The sequence below is a fragment of the Bos indicus x Bos taurus genome, chromosome 28, assembly GCF_003369695.1.
Source record: "Bos indicus x Bos taurus breed Angus x Brahman F1 hybrid chromosome 28, Bos_hybrid_MaternalHap_v2.0, whole genome shotgun sequence".
In the NCBI taxonomy this organism is placed as follows: domain Eukaryota; kingdom Metazoa; phylum Chordata; class Mammalia; order Artiodactyla; family Bovidae; genus Bos; species Bos indicus x Bos taurus.
In genome coordinates this window covers 26,701,973-26,726,609 of record NC_040103.1, presented here as the reverse complement: position 1 = coordinate 26,726,609, position 24,637 = coordinate 26,701,973, and the positions used below count along the sequence as shown (strand labels likewise).

At 52.8% G+C, this 24,637-nt stretch overlaps 1 protein-coding gene across 11 annotated transcripts in view; it reads right to left on the bottom strand.

Annotated features, from left to right (window-relative positions):
• PALD1 (phosphatase domain containing paladin 1) overlaps window positions 1–24,637 on the bottom strand; it is an 85,041-nt gene that overhangs the window by 5,099 nt on the left and 55,305 nt on the right. For all 11 annotated transcript variants that reach the window (XM_027530439.1, XM_027530443.1, XM_027530446.1 and 8 more), the window contains 3 exons: window positions 23,885–24,025; window positions 23,573–23,644; window positions 19,070–19,210 (listed from right to left, as the gene is read on the bottom strand). In XM_027530439.1, the coding sequence (XP_027386240.1) occupies window positions 19,070–19,210; window positions 23,573–23,644; window positions 23,885–24,025 (354 nt within the window). The remainder of the gene's footprint in view (window positions 1–19,069; window positions 19,211–23,572; window positions 23,645–23,884; window positions 24,026–24,637) is intronic.

Here is a 24,637-nt window from a genome sequence, read left to right as displayed (position 1 = left end):
GGCACACACGCCCCATACTCACATACATGCTACACATACCACACACGCTCTACACAGGCACACACGCCCCCATTCACACCACACACGCTCCACACAGGCACACATGCCCCAAACTCACACACACACCACACACACTCCACATAGACACACATGCCCCCCCACTTGCACACACACCACACATGCTCTACACAGGCACACACGCCCCCCACTCACACCACACACGCTGCACACAGGCACACATGCCCCAAACTCACACACACACACCACACATGCCCCACACAGGCACACACGCCCCCCACTCACACACATCACACATGCTCCACACAGGCACACACACACCATACACACACACCACACACACAACACACGCTCCACACAGGCACACATGCCCCACACTCACACACACACCACACATGCTCCACACAGGCACACAAGCCCCCCACTCACACACACCACACACGCTCCACACAGGCACACACACACCATACACACACACCACACACACCACACACGCTCCACACAGGCACACATGCCCCACACTCACACACACACCACACATGCTCCACACAGAAACACAAGCCCCCACTCACACACACCACACACGCTCCACACAGGCACACATGCCCCACACTCACATACACACACCACACACGCTCCACACAGGCACACATGCCCCACACTCACATACACACACCACACACGCTCTACACATGTGCACACGCCCCACTCACACATGCTCTACACATGTACATATGCCCCACCACACACACCATACACATGTACACATGCCCTATCCTCACACACACACACTACTACATGTACACATGCCCCGTTCTCACACACACACCACACACTCTACACATGTACACACACCCCATCCTCACAAACGCCACACACAATCACATACACCACACACTCACACATACCCCAGAGGAACTCAGTCACACACCCCACACACACTCACGAGCCTCACTATCACACACACCACATACACTCATACACACATACCATACACACTCTACACATGTACACACATCTTAATCTCACACACATACCACACACAGAGCCTCACAATCACACACACCATACATGCACACACACCCCACACACACTCACAGACTCTCACAGTCATATATACCATACACTCCACACACACTCTACACATATACAAACACACCACTCACATACTCCACACCCACAGACTCTCATAATCACACACACCACACATACACTCACACACACACCCCACTCACACACCACATTCTCATATACACACCACACACAGATCCTCACAATCACACACAACACACATACACTCATACATACACACCCCTCTTACACACCACATGCACCCAGTCACACATACCACACACACTCACGGACTCTCACAATCATATATACACTCACGAGCCTCACTATCACACACACCACATACACTCATACACACATACCATACACACTCTACACATGTACACACATCTTAATCTCACACACATACCACACACAGAGCCTCACAATCACACACACCATACATGCACACACACCCCACACACACTCACAGACTCTCACAGTCATATATACCATACACTCCACACACACTCTACACATATACAAACACACCACTCACATACTCCACACCCACAGACTCTCATAATCACACACACCACACATACACTCACACACACACCCCACTCACACACCACATTCTCATATACACACCACACACAGATCCTCACAATCACACACAACACACATACACTCATACATACACACCCCTCTTACACACCACATGCACCCAGTCACACATACCACACACACGGACTCTCACAATCATATATACACTCACGAGCCTCACTATCACACACACCACATACACTCATACACACATACCATACACACTCTACACATGTACACACATCTTAATCTCACACACATACCACACACAGAGCCTCACAATCACACACACCATACATGCACACACACCCCACACACACTCACAGACTCTCACAGTCATATATACCATACACTCCACACACACTCTACACATATACAAACACACCACTCACATACTCCACACCCACAGACTCTCATAATCACACACACCACACATACACTCACACACACACCCCACTCACACACCACATTCTCATATACACACCACACACAGATCCTCACAATCACACACAACACACATACACTCATACATACACACCCCTCTTACACACCACATGCACCCAGTCACACATACCACACACACTCACGGACTCTCACAATCATATATACACTATACACACTCTACAGATATACAAACACACCACTCACATACTCCACACACACTCAGACTCTCATAATCACACACCCTACACACTCAACACACATACACACATCCCACACACAGAGACTCTCACAATTGTACACACCACACCCACACTCATACACATGTATGTATACACTCACAAATACCTCACTCACATACCACACACCCTCACTCACACACCCCACACAACCAGAGTCACACACACACTGCACACGTACACACACACACACACAATCTCTCTCACACACACACTCTCTCCAAGGCTGGGGACAGGTCATAGAAAGACCACAGAAACAGAATTAGCAAGAGGTGCAGCGCTTCAGGGAAGGAAAAGGCTGGGATGGGACACAGACCCTTTTAAAGAGTGATCCCCGAGCATATTCTAGAAGAGCACAAGGTCTCTGCTAAGGGGCAAAGAGACTGCCAAGGGATTAAAGATAGTTTCCCAGACAGCGTGGATGCAGCTGGACCGTGAGGGCTTCCGTGGACTTGGATGGACAGTAAGCACCAGAAGGGGAAGACAGAGGTGAGGGTGGTACGAGGCAGGTGGGCATCGGGAAGGTGCCAGCTTGGCTGGAAGGAGGGTGCAAAGGGATGGGTTAGCACCCACTGGCAGCTGCCCTGGGCTGAGACGGCCGCCCTCTAATCACCTGCCCTGCATGCAGATGCCTGGGCCCCACCCCAGGCCAGACGAGCGTCTCCACAGGCTGGGCCTGGGCCTTGGATTGTGAAAAGTTCCCTGGGCATCTACAGAGCTTGGGCTGAGACTTCAGCACTGGGGGGCCACTGAAGGTCTGAGAGTAGGGGTGACCTGTTAATGGAGGACTCAGGGCAGACTGATGCTCAGGAGGAAGGAGGCTTACTCGGGGGCCTCTCCAGCTTCTCCTCAGCATGGGGGTCAGCGGGCAGCCGGGGGCACAGGCCCAGGACAAATAGGGCCAGCTCCCTGCCATAGGGTGTCCACCCCAACACCTGAGTGTGCCCCTTAAGCCCACCACAGATGGATCGCCACCAGGGGGAGCCCCGAGGACTGAACACCCCACCTCACCTCGCACCCTCCCTCTTCTCACTGCCGCGCCACTGTTCCAGGCCTGGCCACCATCCAGGGCCCACAGCAGCCCTCTCTGCTCCAGGAAGAGGGTGCGGCATAGCGGCTGTACCTTCAGGCACCGGGAGCACCCAGGGGAGGGCACAGATGACTCCCAGCCCCCAGGAACCAGGAAGGGCGGTCTCCTAACAGCTGGGCCACAGCTGGAAGCCTTCCCATGCAGGCACACAATGTCAGTCTCATGCATCTCCTTTGGGAAGGCTCCCAGACGGGCCCTTACCCCGGACGTGACACAACCCACAGCACCCTGAACAGCGAGCTGGAGGAGACAGGCTCGCGGGGCCTGTGGCCCCTCCCGCATCTGCCTCGGGTGATTCGGCCTTTGGGGCCTCTGTCATCATTGCTCCAAGGGTCGGGAGTGGACGATCACTTGCACAGCTGGCCCCTCCCATTACCTTCCAGAAGCATCTCTGGAGCCTTGGGAACGGAGCAGGAGTGGAAGGCGGACAGTGAACGGGGCCCTACTGGGGTGAGGGGACCACGGCCAATGCCTTGACTCCCTGGGAGACGGGACTGGGTTCCGGTCCCAGTTCTGCCATTTAAACTCAGCCCCACGTCGCCAGGGGTCAGAGAGCTCAGTAAAGAATGGTACAAGGAAATACCTATAAGTCCTGGGAAGCCACACGGGTCCAACCATTCATGGAACAGGGGGTGGGGGCCCGGCACAAAGGTGGGGCACACACAGGCCCTGCCCGCAGAGATGCCTGTGGTCTGGGGGAGGCAAAGGACAGTCGGCAAACACCCAGAGCAGCCAGATGGCGGGATCGAGGCAAGACGGGTAGCTGGAAGAGGAAGGGGCTCTGAGAGAAGGAGGATTTGAGGTGCATTAGGAAGAAGGGGGCAGGAAGGTGTCCTGAGAGGGGAGGAAAGGGTCGAAGAGTGAGGTGGGTTCAACGGAGGGAGTGGGGAGGAGTTTGTAGCAGCAAGGGACCTAGAGCCAGGGGAGCCCCGGACCCTACAGATAGAGGAGCCGGTGAAGGTTTCCGGTGGATGTGAGGGTGGGAATAGCCCCATGGCTGCTGCCTGGGTTAGATGACTGGGCAGGGTCAGGGCAGGATACCTGTTGTTTTAGGAGTCAGGCAACCAAGTGCTCAAAAAAAAAAAAACAAAAAACTTTTTTTTTGTTTAGAAATTAAGCAGTGAACCAAAAATTTAAAAAATTTTTTTACCTAAATACAAACTGTGGCCAACACAGCACAATTCTGCCTGTCTCTAAGGATGAATACGTCATACTGAGAAGCACTGGGCATCCACCACCCCATCCCTTACCCTGCTCCCCAATCTCCATCCAAAGGCCAGGAGCCTAGTTCAATACAGTTTCTTAGAGAAAAGGAAAGGAATTCACCCACTGTCCCACCAGGCGAGAGCCACTGCAAACTACTTTCGAGAACTCAGAAGTAAGGTCCTGGGGTGTGAAGAGGCCCCAGCTCTGGGCTCAGCCCAGGGGCACAGCTGCACCAGCCCTTATCCTCTTGGCACCCGCTGCGGCTGGGGGGACACAATCCTGCCGTGCCCTGAAACTCCAGCAAGGATTCTGAGGACCATCTGGGGTGGAGAGGTCAAGTGATTCCTTCCGAGTCCTACTGACAAGGTAGGGTAGAATTATCTCTAAATTCAGACCACCGGGTCAAGGTGACGCCTGACACCCGCCGGAAGGTTCCTTAGGTGCATCCTGCCAGACCGCAGTCTATGATTTGAGATAATGACCCACCTTCCTAGCAAAGCCCTGGTTTCCTCAAAGTCACCCCATGTCAGCACTGTCTGGGGAGGAAGACAGGCCAGCTGCCTCCAGTAGATAAAAATAGTGGCTGTTTTTAAGTGGCCTGGCAGGCTAGGCTGTCATTAGCTGTGGCAGAGCAAAGGTTTCCTCATCCACTGGGGACTGAGCACGAAAATAGACAGGACCCGGGAAAGGTGGCCCAGGTGCTGGGGAGGTCAGGTTTCTCACGCCTCCATTCGACCCAGCATCAGCACGGGCCCCGCGGCGCCTGCAGTGGCTCCCCCGAAGCTCTGCTGCTCGCTGGACCACCTGGGAGAGCTCCACAGGGGCAGGGCCGGAAAGCCCCCCAGGTGTGCACAGGGCCCCTGAGCGCGGGTACCGGGTTGAGCATGTTCGTGCAGATCTGATGATGAGATTCTGATATGCCCTCCAGCGACCCCGTGAGGGAAGAGGGACATCTCATGTTGCAGATGGGGCTCAGCAAGGTCGCAGAGTTCTAAGCTGGGACATGAATTCCAAAACTCCAGCTTTCCTACCAGCACCCTAGCCCCCTTCACCACATTTGAGTTCAACCACTCCCTGCCTCACTCTTGGAGCTGTACTTTTACCCTCTTTCTTCCTCCTGTCTGGAATGCTCTCCCTTCGCCCAGCCAGGTGATGTTCATCTTGTCCCTCCAGGCCCTGGACAAGCCCTTGTTTTCCCAAGGCTCTGAATCATCCAGTCCCACAACCTGCCCTTCTTGGCTCCCATTCTCTGCACCAATTCATTAACTACTACAATACATTCCATCATGAGGGTTTCTTTTTTTTTCTTAGGCCATGTCATACAACATGCGGGATCTTAGTTCTCAGACCAGGGATTGATCGAATCCATGCCCCCTTCATTGGGAGCTCAGAGTCTTAAACACTGGGCCACCAGCAAGGTCCCATCATGAAGGTTTCTGACTGCTTCTCCAAGGCATGACTGGTCTCCTCAAGACAACGATAAGCTGGGGCAGACGTCAGATTATAAGCAGTTTCCATCTCTGCCTCCCCACCACAGCCCCAAGTGTCTGACCAGGACCCGGTGTGCAGAGGGCGCCTGACTAGTCAATGGACACTCATTTCCTAGGTCATGTCACCCTTTCAGTGTCACCGGGGACCGAGAGTGCAGGCAGGACCCTGTGGACTCCCACACACACACCTGCATCGGGACTCAGACGTGCAACCACTGCTCATGAGCTCCACGGGGATACAGTTCAGACTCCACAATTCCACCCGCACCCCAAACGGACCTTGGGAGCCCTCCCCAAACCTGACCTGCCCATAACTTGCCCTCTTAGAGGAAACTCCATCCTTCCTGCTGCTCAGGCCCGAACTTGACATTCCTCCTCGACCTCTCCCTTTCTCAGCCCCAGTTTCGTTTAGTTCAGTCACCGAGTCATGTCTGACTCTTCAAGACCCCATGGACGGCAGCCGCACGCCAGGCTTCCTGGTCCCTCACCATCTCCCAGAGTTTGCCCAAGTTCATGTCCATTGAGTTGGTGATGCCATACAACCACCTCATCCTCTGTCACCCTCTTCTCCTTCTGCCCTCAATCTTTCCCAGCACTGGGGTCTTTTCTAATGTGGGTCTCAGTCCCACATCCAACCAATCAGAGAATCCCACCGACTCTACATCAACACACTCCCAGAAGTTGTTCCGGTAAAGCCACCACATCTCAGGGACAGCTCCTGCCGGCCTCCCTGCCACTGCCCTCACCCCCGTCCCTGCCGTCTCTTCTCCCCACAGCACCAGTGTGAGCCTGCAAGAACGTGGAGCCATTACTGGAGCCCCCTGCTGCCCTCTCCCTGCCTGCTCCCCAAGAACAAGCCCTCCTTTGGTAACCACTGCTCTCCAGTTGAAGCAGGGTTCAGATTGGTCAGGAGATTGACAGCACTCAAAGATGGTCAGTTTCTAGACTTCCCTGGTGGGCCAGTGGTTAAGACTCCAAGCTTCCAATGCAGGGGACATGGGTTCAATCCCTGGTCAGGGTACTAAGATCCAACATGCTGAAATATGCAGCCAAAATATTAAAAAAAAAAAAAAAGATGGCAGTTCCTAAGGGGCAGGGTTCCCAAATTCAGACCCCACCCTTCTTCTCAAAGTTCAATGCTACCCTCTCCTTGGGGGCTCCACATGAGTCCCTACAGACTCCATCCTCAGGCCTGTGGGGAAGAGGGGCCTCAAGCCCAAAGAAGCTTTCCACACCTAATCCCCAAGAAGGATTAGGCCCTCAGCCCAGACGTGGGTAACTGGCTTTCCGAAGATGTCATATTTTGATCAGCACTTTCAAAGCATGAAGGAGCTAAACTTGGCACCATGGGCTTCTCTGTGTCCTGTTCATTCAACAAACACTGTCACGCATAGGCCAGACTCTGGGATTCAGGGCCGACCAGATACGGTGCCAGCCTCAGGAGCCCACTGTCCCAGCACACGACCCAGGGAGTCTGCCTGGTGTCCCAGCTACCCTACAGCCCACTCCCACGTCATCCGTACCCAGGCTGGTGCTCACCACCACCCCTCAAAGCAGGCCGGGCAGCAGCAGTGAACCCAAGCGACAGATGGAAAAACAGAGATCCAGGCAGGTCAAAGTGATGGGCCCGCGGCTGCACCGGAAGTTACCAGCAGAGCCTGGGCTAACACCCAGGTTACCAACCCCCACTAGGGCTGTCAGTCACTGGAGAAGAGCGTCCTCTCCTGGAGACCAACGATGTGGACAAAGAACCAAAAGGCACAGAGATGCTGGGGGCCAGTTTCCTGTTTAATCACGCAGTGACTATCCCCTCGTCCCCCTTCCATCCACTCATGGGCAGACATTCATGGAGTCCTGCCCGAGCCAGGCAGGGTCTGAGTCAGGGTTTCAGGATGAGCCCTTGTGCATGGAACAGAGACGATCCAGCAGAAAGAGTCAACTCCAGTGACAACCACAAACTTGACAACAACAGCTGTGAGCACACAGGCTGGGTATCAGGCGAGGGGGGAATATGCTGGGGTTGAGATGTGGACCCCTTCTAAACCACTGAAAACCCCAAGTCTGATGGTGCCTGCTCGAAAACCACGCCTGGCACACCATCCGTGCTCACTGGATGGACGCTGTTGAAGAAACCAGGCAAGTACGCCCGGAGGATGGAAGCAGTTCCAGCTCAGCCGTATGATGGGAAAGAAGGAAAAGCTAAGGAGGCCTCAGACTGAAAGCATGAGCCTACTCACACTCATTCATGCATTCACGCTTACACACAGACCTACAGACACCCACCCCATCTGAAAGCTGCTCTATTTTGGGCCGAGGTTAAACAGCCTCAGGAAGGATCCTCTGTCGTGTTTTACGCGACAACTCACAGCACTCCAGGACTGCTCTAACTGCCGACCTAAGACACTTTACCTACCGGGATGAGGTCTCCAAGGAACAACTCTGGCCAAGCCAGAGTCTTGGAGAGACCGAGAGAGACCCCATGTGGGGGTCAGGGCCAGAGCTGTCTCTCTCTACATTTTTCTTAAGAAATAATCTTAGTCCTTGGGGCGCTGAGCTAGACCTCTCTGACCTCTTAGCAATCCAGGGGGGTGCATCCAGGCTTCCTTGCCAACCCTTTCATTCTGCCACAAAAGAACTGTTCCCTGGGTTGTGGCAGTGAGGAAAGGAATGTGGGCCGAGGAGTTGGGAGACAGCTTCTGATCCTGCCTTCAGCTGGTCACAAAACTTCATTAGGCCTCAGTGTCTCCCGCAGGAAAATCGGTCTAATAAAACCCACCCTCGCCTCCTCCCCAGCTGTTCTGTGGGCCCAAGGAAAGAGAGGGAAGTTCTCAGAAAACTCAAAAAGAACAGCTCAAAGTTAAAGCATCAGTCTATAAAATAAACCTCAACTTGAGACCAAGGGACGTTTTACATCTCCCTCTGTGGCTACCTTCACCTCAGATTTTCCTCAACCTCTTTCTGAAGGGATGGAAGAGAGACAACCATACTGCTTTAAACACAGAACCAATACAGAATTTACATCACTAGCCAAGGCTAAGGAAAAGTACCCCTGGCATTAATGATTCTAACAGGACTTCCTGCAGGAGCCCTGACCTTGGTTTCTGTCACAAATATTTTCCCTTTCCAGGCCCAGCAGGAAACAACTCATCCACCAGATGGTGTCACCACGGTGGGCTGGTGGCCATCTTGGATTCTCCTCAGTCAGGGGCCCAGCCTTCTCACCTCTACCCCAACTTCATGGAGTGGCTTAGTTCAAAGCATTTTCCCTTTCATTTTTCCATTTGAGGTATTTTTTCTTAAACACCCTGAGCATTCTGGCCCCTTCACATACATGGGGTGATCAGGCCCAGACCCAATCTCACTGACAGTCTGGAATGGAGGAGGCATCATGAGCTGCAGCCCAGAGGCCCGGCAGCCTGAGGCAGGCCTCAGTGGAGAGAGGTGCCCAGGCTGCTATATCAGGGAAGGTCTGTCTCTATGGAAAATGTGTGTGCAGATTTGGTCCCACGCCCTTCTATAGCCATGACCTGAGTCTGAAATGGGTTCTTGTCTTCTGGCCCCCTTCCCCTACACAGGCTGGGAATACAAGGGCCAGGGCCGTGGTTTCCAGGTTGTACTGTTCTCCCAGTGGGGCTGGAGGTGGGCAAGGGAGGGGAAATGGTGCTTCTCCTCCTCAGCAGCAGTGTGGCACAGCAGCCAGGGCCTGACCTGGGAGTCAGGGGCTGGGGTCCCGCCCTCCTCCCGCTGTCATCTACCAGCTGTGTGTTCTTGGGCAAGCCCGGTGCCTCCCCTCCTCAACTGGAGGTAATGTTACAGGCTGCCTTGGTCGGGCATGGGCACACAGTGAAGACTGGGCCAGACCATGGATGTGAAAATGTACAGTCAGCTTGGCAAGGATACCTCCCAGTTGGCCAAGGACACATGGGGCCTGGGTCCTCCCACCTCCAGCAACTCCCAGCCTTCCATCCACCTCCCCTCTCTCAGACCACCCCCACCTAGTCAGCCCCAGACCCTCAACACAGACTCCAGTGCCATCCGGGTCTGCAGGAACATTAGGGCTCACCAAGTCCCTCCCTTCGGCTTCAGGGAAGCATCTCCCAAAGCTCCTCTGGGAATGGCAAATCTAGGGGAAAGCAAGCACTGGCCCTGCCTTCGTGTCCTCACAGCATGTAGGGGGAGTCCCTTTCTGGAAGCACTGCAATCAATTAATGCAGAGGGAATGAGAGAGCCAAGATATCACCGTTTTGTAAACCCTGAATAAAATAAGGAATCCAGAAGATGAGCACCAGAGGCTGCCAGCTCACAAGAGAGACCACAGGACCTTCCAGGGCCCCGCAGCAGCACACAGCATCACCCACAACTGTGCCGGCCAAACACCAAGCCAAACCTGATGGAGCCAGGGCTCTAGGTTTACAGGGAGCACAGGGACTGCGACACAGGCTCAACAAACCCTGTGGTGCAATCAGCAAGATCTGGACTACCGGGCGCCCAGGAAGATAACCGGTTACCTCATCACACTCACTTCAGGGGAGGAAAGGAGGGCGAATGTTCTATGTTCATTGAGACTTAAAGTCTCATCAGATAAATGCCACATGTGGATCTTTTGGGTTCTTATACAACTGCAGAAAGACCCTGGGAGACCAGTAAGAAAATCTAACACCAACTAGGTATTGCAGGGTGAGAAATCACTATTGTTTTAGGTGTGATAATGGCATTACGATTGTCTTTTTTAAAAGATCCCTTCTCTAATGTATATGCTGAAATATTTCAGAGAAAGTAATATTCAGTCTAGGACTTGCTTCAGAATAATCCAGAGAGGGTGGTGGGCAGCACTGGCAGGGCTTCAGATGAGAGAAGACTGGTCTTGATTCCTGAAGCTGGGAACACAAGGGTTCATGGAATTATTCTCCCTACTTTGACATTTTCCAAAATAATTACAAAAAATAAGTTCCTACTTTTCAATTCAGTCAATAAGCCTACTTCTAAGAATCAGCCTACAGAACCAAGCCACGTGGATGAAAGAGCAGCACACACCGTGAGATCCACGGTACCATCACCTGCTCAGAGAACAACAGGAAGCAATCTCATGGGCCACCTCCACAGGAAGAGCAGGGGACGCTGGGACGTGCCCACTCCACCATGTTATCATGCCAACATTACATCTGGGGATATAAAGGGTATTCAACAGACAGGCTAAAAAGTCCACGAGCCCCAACTATTTATTTATGAGCCTCTCCTCATTCTCCTAGAAAGTAATCTCAGTGAAGCGTCACTCACTATTCCATCCCCAGACACAGGACAGGCACTCAGCAAGCAATGTGCTAACTGAGTACACGTTTCAATCCAAGAACATCATCCAGGTGAACACACAGGACAGCCCGGGCACCTATCACGATCCTCCTGTTAGAGGACATATGTGCACAGGCACACAGACTAGAAAGAGAAGGCAAGCTGAAACCATTCCTGGGAGACTGGGTAATGGTCTGATATCGTTCCCATAACCACAAAAAAAGCAACAAACAGTCCTCATCACTGTTGTGTGGCCTCACGGTGCAGATGGAGACTCACACACGCTCTGAGCCCTCCCTCCTGATCCTCAACAGAGCAGCGACCTCCACACCCTCCCGCTCGTCTCCACCGAGGGCCCTGAAATGGTTCTACTGCCGGCAGAAGTGCACTCGCCGAGTTCCAGGAGTTGTTTTCTTACTTGCTTGTGATCAGGGTGTAAGCTGACTGTTGGACCTGGCCGGGAAGGGAAATGCACTGTTTGAGGGTTCTGGGGTACAGGGCAGGAAGCCGAGGAGCCATGTGCTGCAGAGGGTTTCAGAATCCCAAGGCGGTGGGCTCCTGGGAGGAAACCTTGAGGTGAACAGAGTGCGGACTGGATATGGAATGTTGCCAGGCAAGTGGACAGCTGATGTAGGTGGTACACCCACTGCCAGGCAGAGGTTCTGGGGCTCTAGCTGGGCAAACAAGCGTATACGTGCAGCACTCTGGCCTGCTCTGAGCAGACGCTGCAGTCTCCATTGGAGAGCACCTCAGGGCTTCTGGCTTGAAACCAGAGGGCAGGGATCTACAAACACAGCCATGTACCAGAAGTGAGACACAGCTGCCAAATTCCAGAGGAGTCAGTCCATCGAGGGAAACGGGAGAGGGAACAGCTGCCTTCTGGAGCCTCAGCAAGCCCCCCGCAGCCCACCAGGGCAACAAGGACCGAGACCTGAGGTCAAGGGCATCAGGGGAGGGGCTCAGGGCTGGGAGGGAGGGTCTTTGCCTCTCACCTCTGCTCTGCCTATGACAACTCATGTGGGAGCCTGGGCATCCCATTCCTCTATTCATCTGTAAACAAAGCGGTCAGATGCTCTCTAAGTCCCCTGGGCACTAAATTCTGAGAGTCTGTTCAGGGGGTTAAAGCTAGGAAGAACATCACAGGATACGCTGCCCCACAAAGATCCTTGGGGCTCCCTTTCTGGAGCATTCACTTTGTACCAGCCAAGCCCTGTGCTTCCAGTCCCCTTGCCATTCCCACACACAGCCCTACCAGGAAGCTGCAAGAGTCCAGTCTGGCAGGTGGGGGACACAGGTGGCCAAAGAGGATGAAGGTGGCCCTGTCAGAACCCAGCTCCCTCCAGCTCCCACATCCTCACTCCTTGCGCCAGTCCACCCAGGACAACCTAACTTGCTTCCTTCCCATCCACACAGGGATTGACGATCATAATTAAGTCCATTCCAGGGTGCACGCACGCACGCACGCACACACACACAGACGAGCAGGAGGCCAGATGCTCCTTCAAGTCTGGAAGCCGCTGGGACAGCTCAGGTCACCCTGCTCCCAGGCAGGACAGGGACTCTGGGTCCAGTCAGGCCAGGGCAGGTACAGGGTGACCCTGGAGGAGGCATGCTGCCTTTCGAAGTAAACAGCAGCCACGTTGCCAAAAGCTGCAAGTCCCAAATCTAGGTTCATAACCAGTTCCCCAAGTCCACAGGCATTTAGACATACAAATCTCTTCAAGGCCTATCCTTTATTCTGAGAACACTCACTCTACTTTTCTGGTATTAAAATAACCTTTCTTTTATAAAACACCAACCATGTTAGATAGTAGTTGGGTTTTTTCAGTTTTGCTCCTTTCCTTCCTTTCTTCCTTTAAAATGAACACATTTAACAACATCACATATTGGCAACCCTTGAAAGGTCCTTCCCTTTGTTTAATCTGGTGTGTGAAATAAGGAATGAGGTCTTCAGGTCCCGTCTTTGTTCTATAACAGCACTTCTGGGAGTCTATGATTAGATGGCCTCTGAGATTAGTGTCCTCATAAGAAAGGAGACCAGAGAGCCTCCTGCCTTCCCCCATCTCTGTACACACACACACACACACACAGGCCATGTGAGGACACAGTGAGAAGGCAGCTGAATGGAAACCAGGATGAGAGCCCCCACTAGAAACCCAATCAGCCAGAATCTTGGTCTTGAACTTGCCAGCCGCCAGTACTGTGAGACAGGAAATTTCTCTTGGTTACGCCATGCCGTCTGTGGGATTCTGGTATGCCAGCCCGAGCTGACTAACACACTCGGGATACCCTCTCTCCCTCTTTAGGCTTCTGTATCCCTCTCTGTAAAAGTCAGAGGGTAACACTGTATGGGTGGCTTCCCTGGTGGCTCAGATGGTAAAGAGTCTGCCTGCAATGAGGGAGACCTGGGTTCGATCCCTGAGTCAGGAAGATCCCCTGGAGAAGGAAATGGCAACCCACTCCAGTAGTCTTGTCTAGAGAATTCCACAGACTGAGGAGACTGGCAGGCTACAGTCCATGGAGTCGCAGAGTCGGACGTGACTAAGCAACTAACACACACACACACACACACACACACACACACACACACACACCATTGTATGAGGCCAGCATCACCCTGATACCAAACCACACAAACACATCATAGAAAAAGAAAACTACAGATCAGTAGCTTTTATGAATTTGATGCAAAAATCCTCAACAAACTAAACGCAGCAATACATAAGCAGATCATACATCATGACGAAGAAGGATTTATCCCACAGATGCAAGCTCGGTTTAACACCCAAAAATCAATTCCAATAATACACTCTACCAACAGAATAAGGGCAAAAGCCAAAGAATCATCTCAATGGAAAGAGAAAAGGCATTTGATAAAATTTAACATCTCTTCATTAAAAAAACACACTCAATAAACTAAGAATGTGGAGGAACTTCTTCAGTCTGACAAAGGATTTCTATGAAAAACCCACAGCTGACATCATACTTAATGGTGAGAGACAGAAAGCTTTCCTCTTAAGATCAGGAACAAGACAAAGATGTCTGTTCTTGCCACTTCTAGTCAACATTGTCCATGAAGACCTTGCCAGGGAAAATTTAATAAAAAGCATGCATATTGGAAAGACAAAAGTATCTATCTCTATTTGCTGATGACATGATCTTGTATACATAAAATTGGAGGAAATTCACTAATAAAAAGTATTAAAACTAATAAATGAGTTCTACAAGATTGTGAAATAGAAGATCCATATATAAATACCAGTTGTGTTTCTATACAGTAGCAATAAACATCCTCACTATTACTGGTGATTGGCCTTCTTTTTTTAATTAAAAAATTTATTTATTTGGCCATACTGCATGGCTTGTGGGATCTTAGGTCCCCGATCAGGGACTGAACCCACACGTTCTGCAGGAAAAACATGAAGCCCTAACCACTGGACTACCAGGAAATTCCCTGGAAATTGTCCTTTTTGAGTCTAGCCACCCATGATAGCTGTGGTCCAAATGATTAGGTGGCTTCTTACCTGGTCACTGAGGACTTCTGTGGGTGAAATAGGACCTGAGGTCCTTGCCTCCTGTATGGGAGACTGTGTATCTCACTGCCCCTCTAGGAGGCAGTGGCTGGGTGCTCTGGCAGAGTGTGGAGTGATGGGTTTCCCTAAGGTCCCTGAGTGGGGGTCAAGCAGATCCAAGAGGAAGGGGAGGTGGGGTGCACTTGCTGACAGAGTCAATTGGGAAGAGGCAGGGAATCAGTTTGGGGAGTACTGCCATCTTAACAATAGTTACTCTTCTAACCCATGAAAATGAGGAGAGAGCAAGGAAACTCCAATGCATGAAAGGGAAAAGTGAAAGTGAAGTCGCTCAGTCATGTCTGACTCTTAGCGACCCCATGGACTGCAGCCTACCAGGCTCCTCTGTCCATGGGATTTGCCAGGCAAGAGTACTGGAGTGGGTTGCCATTGCCTTCTCCGGAAAAATAATATATACATACATGTAAAACTGAATCACCTTGCTAGGCACCTGAAATGCTTTAAGTGAACTATACTTCAATAAAATATATATATATATATATATATATTTTTTTTTAAAGCAAAGGAGAGAGCAAGAGGGCAAGACACGACATGTTAGACCCCCCGTGTGGCCCCCGCCCAGGAGTAGCAGCAGCATCTAGGAGCTTGCTAGGCACCCGGACCTACAGAAGCAAAGGTCAGGCTGGGCCCAGAAACATGGATCTAACACCCTCCAGGTACTCCGGAACCTCCTAAAGCTGGGGGCCCTGGCTTAGAGTATGTAGTGTTCAACCTTAACCGCTCTTCGGAATTACCTAAGTTACTTTAGGAAAAGATCCATGCCCTGGCCACCCCCATCCCTAGTAGACCAATGGAATCAGACTCTCTGGGCATGGAGCTCAGGCATGGGCCTGTTTTAAAGCTCCCAGGTGAATCTATTGTACAGCCAGGGTGAGAATTGAATTGGAGGGTGTCTCAGGCCCCTCAGTTCTTCAGCTCTTTTCAGTTTAGCCCAAGCGCAGCTCACTGGGGCCACCTGGTGGCCACATTGGGGAATGACTCTGGACCCTGCTTCTGTCCCAGACCCTTATTCCCCCAATCACCAAAACCAGGGATGGGGTTCAGGGGTTCTTCCCACAGCAGAGGTTGGCACAATCCTGGCCTTTGGAATAGGGGTAAGTGGCCAGATCTTATGGGGAGGGAACGAGAGTCCTCTGCTGGTTCTGTTTCCATTAAAACACGCCAAACTCCAAAGGCAGCCTGAGCATCTACTGCTCTTAGTCCCAGCCACCCCACCCTCCCCTCCCACTGCCAACAGAGCAGAGCCAGCTTACCCATTCAGGCTCATCTCTGACAATTTCCAACACAACTGTGTTCGTGGGCACCGAAGCACCTTCACCACCTCTGAACTCTCTCTGCACTTTTCCAGCTCCTGGCCTTTGCCCATGCAGTCCCTCCCATCTGAAGCAACTCCCCCTGGCTCTCATTACATCAGGACGGTTCAAGGGCTGCTCTGTGGGACCTTTCCTCTCTCCCCGAGGCTCATGCTCCCCTGATGTCCCCTGCTGCACCCTCTGTGTGTCCCACAGTGAACATCCATGGCTGCAGAGCTCAGAGGAAGGGAGGGTCCATCAGCTTTGGTGGGGTGGGGAGACCCCTGGATTGCCTGAAAGCAGCGAAGAGCCAGCAGGACCAGAAGGAAGAGGCTGTGAAGAGGGGTACTCTGACTGAGTGTGGTCAGCGTCGGGAGGGGACCTGCGGTACTTTGAAGCAGAGCTAGGCATTCCTTTCCTACTACTCAGGCCTCTAGCTACAGAGAGAAGTGGAAGCGTGGTTCTCTGCGCTCTCAATGTCTCCCGAGCAGGAGGCGCTCAGGCTCTCGGTTCACTGCTGCCACCTGGTGGCAGAATACCAGATAGCCATGTGGGAGACCCACAGGCAACTCAAAGGGAGCTGCTGGCCGTGGGGAAAACTACTCCATCTTTCAAAGCTCAGCAAAGTCTGAAACTCCTTAACCACTTTCCCCACCCCAAATTTGGTATCCCTTCCAACTGACCGCTGACCCCGGGCATAACCCAGGTGGCCTGCCTCCAACCAAACACCCTTTCCCCCAACCGTGATCTGATCTGTGACCCTGAGCAAAGGTTGGCCTGGATCAGCCATTCACAACGCATGCCCAGTGCAGGCCGAGCGGGGCTGGCTCGGAGCCGCCCCTTCTTGGGGACCGCTGCCCCACTGCAGGTCAGCACCCAGGGGGGTGCTCACTCACTTGGGGCACAGTCTTCTCAAAGCTCCCGCTCCCTTCACAACTGTCCCCTCCCACGCCAGCACCCTCCTCTGCCCAGCAGACAGTCAAGTTCACTGGGTCAGAGAGGAACAGAATTAGACAGGTCGGACTGTGTGGATCACAATAAACTGTGGAAAATTCTGAAAGAGATGGGAATACCACACCACCTGACCTGCCTCTTCAGAAACCTATATGCAGGTCAGGAAGCAACAGTTAGAACTGGACATGGAACAACAGACTGGTTCCAAATAGGAAAAGGAGTACGTCAAGGCTGTATATTGTCGCCCTGCTTATTTAACTTATATGCAGAGTACATCATGAGAAACGCTGGGCTGGAAGAAGCACAAGCTGGAATCAAGATTGCTAGGAGAAATATCAATAACCTCAGATATGCAGATGACACCACCCTTATGGCAGAAAGTGAAGAGGAACAAAAAAGCCTCTTGATAAAAGTGAAAGAGGAGAGTGAAAAAGTTGGCTTAAAGCTCAACATTCAGAAAACGAAGATCATGGCATCTGGTCCCATCACTTCATGGGAAATAGATGGGGAAACAGTGGAAACAGTGTCAGACTTTATTTTTTGGGCTCCAAAATCACTGCAGATGGTGATTGCAGCCGTGAAATTAAAAGACGCTTACTCCTTGGAAGTAAAGTTATGACCAACCTAGATAGCATATTGAAAAGCAGAGACATTACTTTGCCAACAAAGGTCCGTCTAGTCAAGGCTATGGTTTTTCCAATGGTCATGTATGGATGTGAGAGTTGGAGTGTGAAGAAAGCTGAGCGCCGAAGAATTGATGCTTTTGAACTGTGGTGTTGGAGAAGACTCTTCAGAGTCCCTTGGACTGCAAGGAGATCCAACCCGTCCATTCTGAAGGAGATCAGCCCTGGGATTTCTTTGGAGGGAATGATGCTGAAGCTGAAACTCCAGTACTTTGGCCACCTCATGCAAAGAGTTGACTCATTGGAAAAGACTCTGATGCTGGGAGGGATTGGGAGCAGGAGGAGAAGGGGACGACAGAGGATGAGATGGCTGGATGGCATCACTGACTTGATGGATGTGAGTCTGAGTGAACTCCGGGAGTTGGTGATGGACAGGGAGGCCTGACGGGCTGCGATTCATGGGGTCACAAAAAGTCGGACACAACTGAGCGACTGAACTGAATTGAACTGAACTGATGCTCCACACAGAGACCAGAGGCCCCCGAGTCTGACGGCCAGAGCAGCCCCCGTGGGTTATGTGACTCCACCAGCTGGGCCACGTGCAACAGAGTGCCTGGGACCATGGCTGACTAAAGGGCTTGTTTTTTCTAGATCGGATAAAATTCTGAATTTTTATATGAAATCTGGACTTTTATAGAAAACTTCTGATGTGTATAATTGAATGCTTAGTCCCTCAGGCAGCATCAGCTGTGAAAACACTGGATGGCTTTCCTGCCGGATATTAAACAGCCGCTCCCCAGGACCCATCCACCCACCTGCCTCCTGCCCAGTACCCCCAGGGCCTCCCGTGGCCCAGAAACTGGAGGGTGAATGCCTGGCACCACAGGGATCGAGGACAGGGTGTTCATCTGAGCAGTCACATCCTTGATGGGTCCCAGGGCCACAGCAGCTGCCGAATCCTCTGAACCTCACCCCTGCACACCCCACCAAGCACTGCAGAATCCAGCCGGGGAAAGTCAGGGCTGGGCGTGCTTCCATGGCAGGGATCACCTTGACTTCCAGGAGGCATAGAAGGGACTGAGAGCCCCTGAGGGTCCTGTGGGGCGCCCTAGCCGCCTCACACCCAGGTCAGCCCCCTCCTGGGCTGTGCACGCGGGGACGGCACGTGGGCCGGGGCTCACCTGGCGGAAGGTGCAGATGATGATCTCCCGCAGGTGGTAGTGCATGGGCGTCATGGTCTCGCTGACCGTGTCCAGCGCCGCGTCCACCTCCCTCTTCACCCGGTGCCCATCGGGCAGCAGCTGCACCACCTTCATCACCACCTGGGGCCAGAGGCAGGGGATGAGCCGAACAAAAACCAAGTTGGGGGCCTCCAGCGCCAGCAACTGGCTCGCCAACACTAAGGGCCGCGCTGGCCCTGATGGCCCCTCACTTCTCAGACAGGGACGGGACCCAAGCGCGTTCCCGGATATCTCAGAGGCCACGGCTCCCTAGGGGCTTATTTTTTCAAGCAATAGGAACCTTGCTTCAAATGGAACCTTATCCAGGACTCTAATCCATAAAACGGATAGTTGTAGTGTAACTGGAGCTGGCGGGGTGAGCAGCGGGTGTATGATAAGCCTCAGGTGGGGCCCCACTGGCTCTTCGTCCACCCTGCAGGCACTTCAGGGACACCCAGCTCTGGGAAACCCAGTGTAGACAGCCTTCCCTTTACCTGGGGAGACTGAGGCCAGTTACGGTCACTCTGCAGTGCAGGGCTCCTCCCACCCTCCCAGTCACTTGCTGTGGATCTCGCTCTGACTCAGTCTACCCTGCACCAGCAGCGATCCAGGCCTCCAGCACCCCCAACCCACTGGTAGCCAGAGAGGCCTTACAAGAGTATAAATGTGAGTGTTTCCTATTTGGGTAACTTCAGTCTCTTCCTGGCTCCCTTACACTCAACATAAAAACCGAAAGCTTCCGCATGTCTACAAGGCCACCCAGTGTCTGACCCCGCCTGCCTCCCAGCCTCACTCAGAACTCCTCCTATGGGCCCAATGCCTTCCTGGAGCCCTCTCAGTCTACCCACCCCAAAAGCCCACATAGTCCTTTCAGAGCCCCGAGGTTGACCGCCACCTACTCATCCATCTCACGCACCCACGTGTTCACCTGTTCACATCCATTCCCCACCAGACGAGGAGCTCCCTGACCCCCAAGAGCAAGAGATTTTCCACCTAGGAGGCATTCCGTGGGATGATGCTAAATGAACAAAAGACCAAAACCCGACTAACTCAGCTCTCCTCTCAATCTGACCCATCTCCACAGCTGCGTCCTAGCGGGATCACGGTGGTGGCTGGGTGGGGAGGTAGGTCTCCCTCACCCCTGTGTTTCTCAGAAGAACGGCCCTGAGGTGGCACACTGGCAGAAGTGGAGCTACAGCCCAGTGGGAGGAGAGGGCTCATCACCTGGGAGACCCTGGGCTAATCCACGCCTGGATTCCAAGCTCTGACACCTCACTGGAGAGGAGTATGGACCACCTGCAGGTCCAAGCATGACCCAGGGGCAGCTCCCCAGCAGAGGGCTGCAGCTTTTTCAAATGCAAGGCACCAAACTCTTAGCCTCTCCTGGTAAATCGTTCTTCCCCTTCCTCTCCTCGGCTGTCAGCAGCACCAGCCAGAAACCCAAGGTCATCCTGCGGTCTTCCCTCTTTGCCCCAACACTAATGGTCCCCCAGACCGACCAGTGGGGACTGGGCTCCTGTTCACTGGGCAGGCCCATCCTCACGTAGGCCCCAGCTTCCCTCTCCATGCCTTCCTCCACACACTGGCCCTCCAGCATAAGACTCTGATCCCAACCTCCCCTACTTCCCTACTGGCCTCAAGGTTAAGATCAAACACACACTATGGCCCTCCAAGGTTCTCACAACCAGCGGCCCCCACCTCAAACCCTTCATTCTGCCCAACTGCAGCCTCCCTTAGCTCCTGCCCTTTCCAGACTCCCTCCTCTGCACACTTGATCCTCTCTGCATACCCCTCCCCACAGCCCCAGGCAGACTCATTTGTCCTAAAAATGCACTCAAATGTCACCTTCTCCACGAAGCCCTCCTGGACTCCCCCAAGCTTGACAGCCCTCAGCACCAATGTCTATTTCAGCCCTCTTCATACTCTATATTAAATGCTCCCCACTGGACTGTGGGCTTGACCAGATCTGAAGTAATCACAGAGGAAGCTGGTCTAGACATGAGGATCTAGAGAAGGTGAGGATGTGGGTATAGAGTATTCTTGGGTCACAGGATGTAACGTTAGAACACAGACTCAGAGGCTGACTTCCTGGCTGTGCTCTGGTCCCATCCCATCTCTGATGTGGTTCTAGGGTGATGAGCTTGGCTCCCTGCATCAGCTGGGAGTAGTCAGGGCACCTAACCCTTGGGAGCTGTGAAGGGTGGAGAAGGAAGCACATACAGAGCTCCTGGCACAGGACTGGGTGTGAATGGAGAGAGTTCTAGCTATCACATCTGAAGGACTGGCAGACTTGGAAATAAACCATCATGTATACGGTCAAAAATCTTTGCCAAACCGTTGATGGGGAAAGGACATTCTATTCAACAAGTGGTGCTGAGCATACTGGATATCCACATGCAAAAGAATAAACTTGGACCCTTAACTGTATACTATATACAAAAATTAATTCAAAATGGATCAAAGGCCTAAACTTAAGAGCTAAAGCCATAAAATTCTTAGAAGAAAAGCTTCATAGTACTGCACTTAGCAATGACTTCTTGGACATGACATCAAAAGCACAGAAAACAAGAAAAAAATCTACTAATTTCATCAAAATTAAAAACTTTTGGGACTTCCTTGGCGGCCCAGTGGTTAAGGCTCTACACTTCCACCGCAGGGGTAGGGTGCGGATTTGACCCTTGGTTGGGGAACTAGGATCCCTCATGCTGCGTGATGTGGGAAAAAAAAGAAAACTGAAAACTTTTGCATGAAAGGATACTATCAACAGAGCAAAAAGGCAATCCACCAAACCATCACATGTCTAAGAAGGAACTGATATCCAGAATAGAAAAAGAGCTCCTACAACTCAACACCAACAAAACAACTTAAATCAAAAATGGGTTGAACAGACATTTCTATGAAGAAGATGAGCCAACGGCCTTAAATGAGACAACATCCGACATCACTAATCACTGGGGAAAAACAAACCAACACTACAGTGAAGTATCGCTTCACACCTACTCGGAAGGCTATTAAAAAAAAACACACACAGAAAACAGAAAACAACAAGTGTTGGAAAGAATGTGGAGGAACCGGAACCCTGTACTTTGCTGGTGGGAATGTACATCTGCAGCTGCTGTGGAAAATAATACAGTTCCTCAACACTTGAGCAGTGAGTTACCAATTGATTCAGCAATTCCTCTTCTGGAATTGAAAGCAGAGACTCAAACAGATATGTGTACACCCATGCTCACAGCAGCGTTACTCACAATAACCGAAAGGAGAGGACAACGTAGGTCTCCACAGACAGATAAAGCAGATAAATGAAACACGGTCAGTACTTACGATGGAATGTTATGTGGCCTTTTAAAATAGGAAATCGTGACACAAGCTACAACATGAGTGAACTTTGAAGATATCATGTCGAGTGAAATAAGCCAACCACAGAAGGACAAAAGCTGCATGATTCTCCTGATAGAAAGCACGTTAAACAGTCAAATTCATAGAGAGAGAAAGTAGAATGGTGGCTCCCAGAGGCTAGAGGAGGGATGATGGGGAGTGAGGGGATATGGTGAATTTGGCCTGAGGAAAAAGTTCTGGAGACGGTGGTGAAGGCCATACAATAGCGTGAATGTACTTAACTCCAGAGAACCACACACTGAAAAATGGTTAAGAAGGCAGATTCTATGCTAAGTATATTTTACCACAATAAAAAAATAAAAGGAAAAGAATCTGTGAATCAGCCAGGAGAAAGAAGAGAGAAGCGGTCCAGGGCAAGGGAAAAGCATATGCAAACGCCCAGAGGCCAAAAGCGCCTGGTGAGCTTGAGGTGCTGCACCGAGGCCCGGGTGTCAGGACGGCAGGGAGGGGCAGGGCGGGAGAGGGGCAGGGGCGAGGCTGGCCAGGTCGGCAGGAGCTGAGCACGACGCTGACCCTGGGCAGCCCACGCCAACTCCTGAGTTCACATGCCCCGTCCGTCAGACAGGGACACTGCCACCTACCTGCGGGGTGTCAGGGAAGATGACACGTGGCAGGGTACAGTACCTGGGTGGCTAAATGTGCACGGTTAGTGCAGTCCATCCAGGACCCTGGCCTGAAATGGGGGTGGGGTGGAGTATGGCCCTGCACCAGGCCACCAGCCACAGCTGGGCCCCAGGCGCCTGTGAGGTGGTCCTCAATGTTGCCCGGACAAGACAGTGGCCAATGGCCTCACAAGGGCACACAGCCACCCAGCAGCAGGAGCAGGAAGAATGGGGAGGGGTCCAGCCCTCACTTCTCACAGACATCTGCCAGGGCCCAGAGCCAAGCTACCCTGTGCCCTAGTTTGCTCATCTGTGAAATGGAGACAGGGAAGTGCTGGTACAAGGAGGTGGAAGAAGGTGATGGCTTTGGGAGGAGCTTTGAACATCCCTCCAGGACTGCCAGGGAGACTCACCCTCTCTCTTCCCCCAGGTGTCCCCTGGGGACCCTAGGGGGCACACTCACCTCAAACTCGCCCTTGGTGAACTTGGCATCAGGCACGCTCACGAGCTCTTCCTCGCCCACCTCGGGGAACCCCTGAGAGAAGACAGCTGCTGGGACTGGGAGCCCAGCTACCAGACTGCACCCTCCCCCAGCCCCGCACCTAGAGCCCATGCTGGGGGTCTGCCAGCCCACACGCTATCTGCGCAGGGCTAACGGGAGGGGCCTCTGGGACCACACCAGGCACCAGCTCAGCCCCCCAGACCCTCCTGCCTTCGCCGGGGTCCCCAGGGACCAGCTGGCCCCCTGCCTGGGCAGACCCCTGTCCTCACATACTCTGATGTGCCAGAAGGCAAGCACAGCCACCACCATGGCGGTCGTGGTCCGGCCCTGGCCGCTGAGGCAGCTGAACACGAAGCCAGTCCCCGGGTCCTTGGCAAGGGCGGCCTGCAGGGCCCCCAGCAGCCGGTCGAAGTCCTGCACACGGAAACCGAGGTCGGAGTCAGTGGGTGCCCCTGCCGCACCGATTCCCAAGGCGGCCCAGGTGGCTGCCCTGGGAGTGCCTGTCCACCCCGGTCGTGTCAGGCTCATAACCTGGTATGCACACACTCAGCTCACTGAGGTACACACAAGACCTTGTGCGTGTAAATAGCCATACCACCATATAACCCTGCATTGGACGGGTGAGCGAACACAAGCACACACCTGAGGCCCCAGCTGCTACCACTTGCCAGGGAGAACATACATATTCCCATATGCTGTGTCCCCAGGCTACCTGTGGACCCCCAGCCCTACTGCCCACCCGAGGTGGACCCAACCCAGGCCCCAGCTTCAGGGCAGTTTGGACCTCAGCCAAGCACTGCAGCACATGACCACTAGGGGGCAACAAACCACAGGCAACCAGACCACAGAGCCAAGTGAGGGGGAAACAAGCCCATCACCACTCATCACACCCGGCACACAACAGGCCAGGTGCAGACACAGACATGCCCCCAAACAACCGACACATCACACAGTGACCCCCACACAACAGGCCAGGTGCAGACACAGACATGCCCCCAAACAACCGACACATCACACAGTGACCCC